General features: G+C 46.3%; 1 protein-coding gene across 1 annotated transcript in view; it reads right to left on the bottom strand.

Moving 5' to 3' along the window:
- Positions 1 to 6,814: 6,814 nt before the first annotated feature.
- ADRA1B (adrenoceptor alpha 1B) overlaps positions 6,815 to 8,297 on the bottom strand; it is a 108,580-nt gene continuing 107,097 nt past the window's right edge. Inside the window, exon 2 of the mRNA XM_006897035.1 lies at positions 6,815 to 7,940. Within this exon, the coding sequence (XP_006897097.1) occupies positions 7,336 to 7,940 (605 nt within the window). The 3' untranslated portion in view covers positions 6,815 to 7,335. The remainder of the gene's footprint in view (positions 7,941 to 8,297) is intronic.

Raw genomic sequence — 8,297 nt, 5'->3', positions numbered from 1 at the left:
TCTTGTTGTGGTGCTCAAGTATTTTATAAATTCTGCATATAAGTCACTTATCTGATATGTCATTAGCAAATACTTTTTCCCAGTCAGTGGCTTCCCTTTTTACCCTGTTGGAGAAGTTTTTGGATGTGCATAGGGATTTGATTCTTTGAAGATCCCATTCATCTATATACCACAGATTATTGATGAGGCTTCCTCCAATCCTGATGTCACACACATCCTGAAAGAGGCCAGCTTCTCAGATAAGTTCCTTAGCATCTACTGTGTGGTAATTTGCCTTGTTGTTCTTGTTGATTGTCTTTGAATTGAGTATGACTCATAGTGACCCTATGAACAAAAGACCTGAAGCCTTTCTCTAACTATTGTCATTTACCAAAGTTCATGGAATTTCCAGAGGCATGTTGTTTATGAAGTGAATGCCATTCCTGCTTCCAGGAAACTTAGGTGCTGACGCTATAGCAATGATAAAAACAAGAGGGGGAAAAGTCTCCAATGTAAGCGAGTGCACATTTCTAGTTGAGAGAAGTAATACACAGACCATATGGCTTGTATGTTGCTGTGCTGCTGAAAGCTATGCCACCAATACTTCAAACCCAGCAAAGTTGCTCATGGTACACAGGCTTCAGTGGAACTCCCCAACTGACTAAACAGTTAAGTAGGACGTGATGAGCTCCTTTTGAAAAACAAAAGAAAAACTCAGTGAAAAGTCTTTTGGAAAAAAACGGAGTAGACTATAGTGAGAGCTGAGATGGACACACTGAGATGGTGGCATTTGAGCAAAATGTGACAGAGATGAGTGTGGAAGCCATGTGGTGACAAGAGGCACTTGGCAGAGGGAACAGTGAGTGCAAAGGCCTAAGTGGGGGTTCAGTTCATCCTGGACTGAGGAATCACCAAGAAGCTGGTGTGCTTGGGTGGAGAGAGGAAAGGGGCAGCAGGAGGAAAGGAAAGCAGAGGGCCAGGGGAGCCTCTATGTTCCTTCCTTACCTCCCTAACACCCACACTTTGGGATCTACCCAAACAGAAGGCTCTGTCCCTAGCTAAACCACAGGAAGTCAGTCAGTCACTGCTTCAAAGGAAGGCTGTTTGTGGAAGCCAAAGAAGAAAGGCATTAAATTCTTGGCTTTTAAGTTTAGAACTCCAGGTCCAAGAATAAGGTGAGAAAATTTCATAAGCATGCACATTCTTCCCTATTAACTCAAATTTCCTTTTTAATTTTTCACACATCCTTCATGACTAAATTAAGTTTCAGTGGACTGGTGGGCCTGGTGAAAGGGTCCTTTAGGGACCATCTGCGAATAGATGGGGAAGCCAGTGCCCTTTCGTGTGCCAGAGCACGCAGATGTTTCCCAGACCAGGCGCAAGTCTACTCCAAAGCTGAGCTGAGGAATGCTGTCTGCTGTTCTAGTTTTTGGCGTCTCGTGAAGACTTTGTGTTGCTGATTGAGGCCTGTTGTTCATCTAAACGAGTGATACCCAGCCCATCTAATTTGGCAACATCTTTCCAAAAGCCGAGGGCACTTCATCCTCAGCTTCATTCACAGATGAAAGATGGAGTTAACACTCGGCTTTTACCAAGTGAGGCACTATTGCACCTTCTACTCCTATCACTTGTTGGTGAGGGTTACCTGGAGTTCTGTTTCCTTTTCTGATCAGGCAGGGACTTCCCCAAAGGCTAGGTCTTGGTCTTCTTCTCAGTTTTGATTGGTCATCCAGCACACTATTGTGTGTTCCCATCTCTGGTTTGGCTATGTCTTGCGTTGAGGGGGTCAGATTTGTTATGATTATAACCATCTAGTGAATTAGAACTACTGATCATACAGTTAATAGTAATAAATAATGAGTGGTTAATAGTAACTAGTAGTAAGCTCCTCCATCTGAGCTCCTTATAAGCTCCTAAATTTAAACAAACACTTTGCTCTTCAGTCAGAATTGACTCTTCGCTGATGCTCCAGCAGCTTTTTGCTATGGAGTTCCTAGTGGATTTGAACCACCAGAAAGGTATCACCTTTGTGTTAGTAGAGCAACTCCATATGGATCATGCACCAGAAATCCCTTCTAAAGCCCTTAATTAATAAAAATGGTTTGTTGTGTGCCATTGAGTTAGAACTGGCTCATAACTATCCCTCCAGTGGGTTTTTAGAGGATGTAAATTTCACAGGAGACTGTCCATCTTTTTCCCACAGAGCAGATGGTGGATTTGAACTGCCAGCCTTTGGGTTGACAGTATAATTTTACTCAGTAGGCCACCAGAGTTAATAAAAATAGTGCCTCCCTTATGCCTTATCACATTAATCGGAAGGTATTAAGTTATTTCAATAGGTTTGGGTTTTGGTTACTCTATGTCAAACTCTTTCCTATTTTATTTATGATCTCAACTTCATTAAGAAGGTATATTATCAACTTAGATACAAGGAAATGGAACCTCAAGAGACTCTAGCCCTGGTTCAGGCGGTTGAGTGAAAATCGAACCCAGGTCATGCTCAGAGTTGTCATTCTGCACCTTCCCTCAGCTCCTTCATTCCCTGAAGTCACTAAGACGTCCAGCTTCCTTCACTTACCCTCGGAATGTGTCACCTTTGGATGTTCTAGAACTTAAAATATTTTACTTCTAGTTTAGGCATATCACTTCTTTGAATAATGTGTTTTATCATGTTATAAGAACAAATTTTTTTGTTTTTGTTACAAACTTCTTTCTTCTTCAAGGTCACTAGCTTTTAAAACCTCCAAAGCTGATGAACAAAATTAAGCTGTTTTCTTTGTTCCTATAATCATAGTTTTTTTATACACTGTAGATGTGAAAGTAAAGAACTGAATAAGAATGTTTCTAATAATGGCTACTATTTTTCAGATGCTTACGTGTGTCTGGTAAGGGGCTAATTGTTTGGCTCTCATGATTGAGCTTGATCCTCTCAATGTTCTTACGATGAAGGTGCTATCATTATTCCTGTTGTGTTGTTGTTGTTGTTGTTATGTGTCGTCAAGTCAGAACTGACCCAAAGTTGACCCTTCAGCATGTTTTCAGAGGCGGTAAATTGCATGGGCAAAGACTGCCAATCCGTCTCACATGGAGCAGCTGGTGGGTTTGAACTGCATGCCTTTGGTGTTGAAGCACAGCTTCTTAATAGGCTGCCTATGAGGTGATTTGCCCAGGGTCACATTACATGGCTACCGAGTGGCAGAGGCAGGATCTGAGCCCAGGTCTGGGGGATTAACTAATACCTCATCTTGCCAGAATGCTCCTCGAAGGCAGGGATGAGGCTATTCCCTGGAGAGGAACATCATGCTTGGAAAGGTAGAGAATTAGCAAAAGAGGGGAACCCTCAACCAGATGAATTGACACAGTGACTGCAGCAATGGGTGCAAGTGTTTCAGAGATGATGAAGATGGCACAAGATAGAACAGGGTGCATATCTGTTGTTCATAGGGTCGCTATGAGTCATATGTGACTGGACAACATCTTGCCAAACCACTTGCCTCTTTACTTCGGCGGGCAGTTTTATCACTGTGTGTGCCCTTGTGTTGGCAAAGGGCCATGCCTTTCCTTCTCATGCTTTGCCCCTCCACAGGAATCCAATAGTGTCTGGGTGACTGCAGAGTATAAAGCGGACGGCTTTCCTGCCAGTGAGGGCATCAGGACAGGGATGATCCCTTTGCCTCACTGTTTCTTGGTCAATTCTGGATCCCTTCTATGTCTAGCCATAGCTATGTGGCCTGAATATGCCAGCATAAAGCAATTCTGACTCTGGCAGATTTGGAATTCAGGTCTTTCGGCCCCTCTGGGCCAACTTTTCTCCTGAGAAGAGGTGACAGGCAGTTACTCCTTCCCTACTGCCTGGGTAACTTCCAAACACTAGTGATGCCTCAGCTCAAAAGAACTGAGCAGCTCAGGGAATGCCTTTGGTGCCTGTGGCTTCACGTATCTCAGGTCTAGATTATAACTTGCATCTGCCCAGTGATCAGAAGTTTGATGTTTATACCACAATGATCTCACTGAGTCCTTTGAGTGTCATTATAAGTTATGATGATCATGTCTGGTTGGTTGATGGGGAATGCAGACCAGAAGAGGCAAGGTCAGTTGCCCAAGGTTAGCAGAGATCAGATTCACTCCAGGCCCTACTGACTCTACATCCAACTCAATCAGTGATTTTCCTCCAACTTTATTCTGTAGGGCCACAAGGTGCTTGGGTGAAGGCCAGAGAAAGGGGCTGAGGAGGAGGTGGAAGAAGATGAGGGGAGGGAGACTCTTACTTCCCTTCCTCTTACTTCTGTTTTATTTTGGACACATATCAAAATTCTATGGAAAGATTTGTGTTTCTTTTTCTTAAAAAAATATTTTAATGAAAGTTTATAAAGAACTTGGATTTCTTCTCATTCATTGTTGCACATTTCCCTCCCTGCTCCCCCACACCCCCAATTAGCTTTTTTCTTTGGGGGAAAAAAGTTCTTTCCTTGCTATACAGTCTCTCCCTTCCCCAACCACTTTACTCTGCAACTCTTATTCTGGACTCTTGTCATGCCAATAATACCTAATCCTATATTCCTTTTATACAGTGCTCTCTCTCGTCTGTTTTAATGCCATGTATATTATTCATCCCCTCTTTTCTTAGTTTCCCCGCCAACTCCCATATCAGTACTGTTCTATAACAGTGGCATTAAGCAATATTTGTATTTTTGTGACTGAGATATTTCATTCAGCATAATGTCCTCCATGATCACCCATTTTGTATAATACATCATGAGTTCTTTGTTTTTCAGTGCTGCATAATATTCCGTTGTGTGAATATACCACAGCTTCTCTACCCATTCATTTGTTGATGGCCACTTGGGTTGTTTCCAACTCTTGCTATTGTGAACAATGCAGCAATAAACATGGGTGATCATATGTATATCTGCTTGGGTGGCAGGTCTGGTTTCTTTAGGGTATATTCCCAGTAGTGGAATTGCTGGGTCAAATGGTATTTCTCCAATTTTTGGAGAAAACGCCATACTGGCTTCCATAGTGGTTGCACAATTTTGCACTCCCACCAACAGTGAATAGGGGTTCCAGTTTCTTCGCAACCTCACCAACATTTGTTGTTTGCAGCTCTTTTAAATTTTGTTATTCTGCCTGGGGTGAGATGATATCTCATAGTTGTTTTGATTTGCATCTTTCTTAGAGCTAGGGATTTTGTACATTTCCTCATGTGTTTGTTTGCCATCTGAGAGTCTTCTTTGGTGAAGTGGTCTGTTCATATACTGTGCCCATTTTGCAATTGGGTTGTTTACGTTTATCTTATTGTGGTGAAGTTTGTGTTTCTAACTAAACTTTTTTTAAGACTACCCAAGTGGCCCTCTGTTCCCTGGAAATAAAGTTGAGATTCTTCTTTCTTCAAGACCTCTTTGTCTTCATAGGGGCAAGAAAAGACCTGCTCTCTGCTAGGGGATGGACTTAACCCCAGGTGAACAGCACAGGGTGATGTGAAAGGTGCCAAAGAGGCAGGAAATCGGGGCCTGCTTTTAGCTTTGGTATGACTACATTAGTTTATCTGTTTCCTTATCTGTAAAAATGAGATGATTGGTCCAGATATTCCAGTTCTTTTGAAATAACCTGTATATCTAGGGTATTGTGAACTCTTTAATGGGTGTTCTGAAAATACAATTAGTTGTTGTTGGCTTTTTGTTTTGTTTTGTTTTTGAGGTCTATACATTTTCCTGGAAGGACTGTCTGTAGCTTTCATCAGTTTCAAGGTATCTACAATTCAGATCCTCTGCCCTAGACAATCTGAAATAACGGAAAATGAGAGCTTACTTAGAATCCAGAAAAGTTCAAGAAGGCTTAGAGGTTCAAAGTGGTCTGAGGATGCACAAGGTTGGAAGGGAACCAGCCTGTCTCAGTATTCTGGTGCTGGTATGGTAAAAATTACGACAAATAAAGTGGGTGGTATTTACAAACATGTATCTCCTCATGAATTAAGAGTGTAGAAGCCTGAATTAAGGGTGCTAGCTCTAGGAAAAGGTTTCTTCCTCTGCTGGCTCTGGAGGAAGATCCTGGTTTCTTCTGCTCCTGGAAAATTGTCCCATGGTTTGGCCTGCTTCTTTCCTTTATTTGTCTAATCTTTTTTATATCTCAAAGAACACTGACCTCAGACCCAGCCTTTACTAATCCTTTATAGTGACATAACAAAGACAGTCCATTCTCGAATGAGATTGCCAGGAGAGCAAGTAGGTTAAGGATTTACAATCTGTAATTTTGGAGGATACAATTCAATCCATAACAAAGTACATATCACTGACAAGGGTCCCTGGCCTTCTCAGTGGATGAGCCTAGTAGGATGCTGGTGAGCAAATCCTGGCAGGATTGTCATTTTGAAATTAAGCCGTGGTCAAACACTGACTAGTGTTGCCTATAGCAGGTAACAGGGTCCCTGGCCTTCCCAGCGGATGGGCCTAATAGGATGCTGGTGAGTGAAATCCTGGCAGGATTGTCATCTTGGAATAAAGCCATGGCCAAACATTGACAACTGTTGCCTATAGCAGGAAGGACCGGAAGGCCTTAGATGGTGCTAAGGGTCAACAGTAAGCAAGCAGGACTTAAGGGGACAAGTCGGCGGGTGGGGGTGGTGGTACTCTCCGCCTGAGGGCAGTAATAGCAAAAGTAGAAATGACCTGAAAGAGGAATTTTGTACTGGCTGCGGACTGATTACAAGAGTAGGCCTGCCTGTGGCAGGAGCTGAAAGGCCGAGGAAAAGGGCACGTAGAGCCCTGGGACCACGACAAACTGGAAAGAAATTCAAGACCTTGCCTGCCATGCCATTCACAAACGACTCAAAGGCACACAGGAGAAAGAACTTTTAATATCTGACTTTGTTTCCACCCCCCTACCCCCAAGGGGCCACACCGTTCTGTGATGTACAAGGAAGGGTTTGAGAGGTACGAAGTCACAAGACAACAGTGCTCCCGGCTGTCCCCTGGGCGCACACACACCTTGTCCCCGAGCGCGGGTGGCCCGGCACACGCACACATGCAGACCACAGGTACACCGCACAGACACACTCACGCGTACCCATGGTTAAATACATGTAGAGAGAGACTTGTTTATATATATATACAGAGAGAGAAAGAGAGATGTGAAGCCCGGCCCGCGTCGGGTCCCCAGGCTCTCAGCATGCTCGGCCCGCTCTCCGCGCTGCACCTGGCACCCATGCCCCTGCCAGAAAAGCGGCTGCCCCTCTGCCCGCCCCCCTCCCCCCGCTCCCCTCGGGGCCGTGTAGTCAGGGCTCTGACACTCCCCTCCCTCCCACCGCCCGCCCGCCCCCACGATGTCTCCTCCCCGGGAAAGAAGCTGGGCGGGGGGCCCCTAGAACTGCCGGGGCGCCAGAGGCATGTTGGTCTTGAAGCCCGGTTGCCCATTGGCCAGGTCGGCCGCGGCTTCGCAGCCCCCATTGCTGGTGTCCCCATCGGTCCCGGGGCTCTCGTGCTCGGCCAGTAGCTTGAAGGTGAAGAGCGGGCCCGAGTCGCAGCGTCCGCGGCGGCCGGGAGGCTCGGGAGCGGGCAGGCTCAGCAGGGCGCCCGGCGCCTTCCATTCGGGGAAGGCGCTCAGCTCGAGCGGAGGTGGCGCGCCGCGGCCCAGATAGCCGGGGCTCGGCGAGGCCGAGGGCAGGGTCCGCTGGCTGCCGCTCAGGCAGCTGCCGCTGTCGTCCAGCGAGTCCTTGCGCGAGTGCGAGCGCTCCAGCGAGCCGCCGCGCGTCCACGGCCGGTAGGTGTAGGCGCAGCCCCCCAGGCGGCGGCGGCGACGGCGGCGGCGCCCCCGGCACTGGCACCCGAGGATGCGCATGAAGGCTCGCTTGAACTCCTTGCTGGAGCACGGGTAGATGATGGGGTTGAGGCAGCTGTTGAAGTAGCCCAGCCAGAACACCACCTTGAACACGGCGTCGGGGGGCTTCAGGGTGGAGAAGATGGAGCCTGCAGAGGGAACGGGAGGGGGGGTGGGGGCAAGGGCGCAAAGAAAACAGGTTGTGAGTAATTGGACTCTCTTCTCAACATGATCAGCCGCTTACGTACTGTCACCTGTAGCATTATTCTGCCTTGAATGCTTGTTCAACCTTACAATTTCCTCTTTCTCTGACATTTCAAACTTAAACTAGAACTACTCCTGAAGTTTTCTTTAAACCTAAGAACAGGCGAGCTTTGGTGGCTTAGTGGCAAGAAGCCACTCTGCAATCCCAGAGGTGAGCAGTTCGAATCCACCAGATGCTCTGCGGGAGAAGGAGGGATGATCACCTCTTGTACCAGTCAGATCCGATTTGACAGCGCGCGTGC

The sequence above is a fragment of the Elephantulus edwardii genome, unplaced genomic scaffold (assembly GCF_000299155.1).
Source record: "Elephantulus edwardii isolate Elephantulus edwardi_28Jun2011 unplaced genomic scaffold, EleEdw1.0 scaffold00197, whole genome shotgun sequence".
Taxonomy (NCBI): Eukaryota; Metazoa; Chordata; class Mammalia; order Macroscelidea; family Macroscelididae; genus Elephantulus; species Elephantulus edwardii.
Note: the sequence above shows the minus strand (reverse complement) of the source record. Positions and strands in the feature narration are given on the sequence as shown.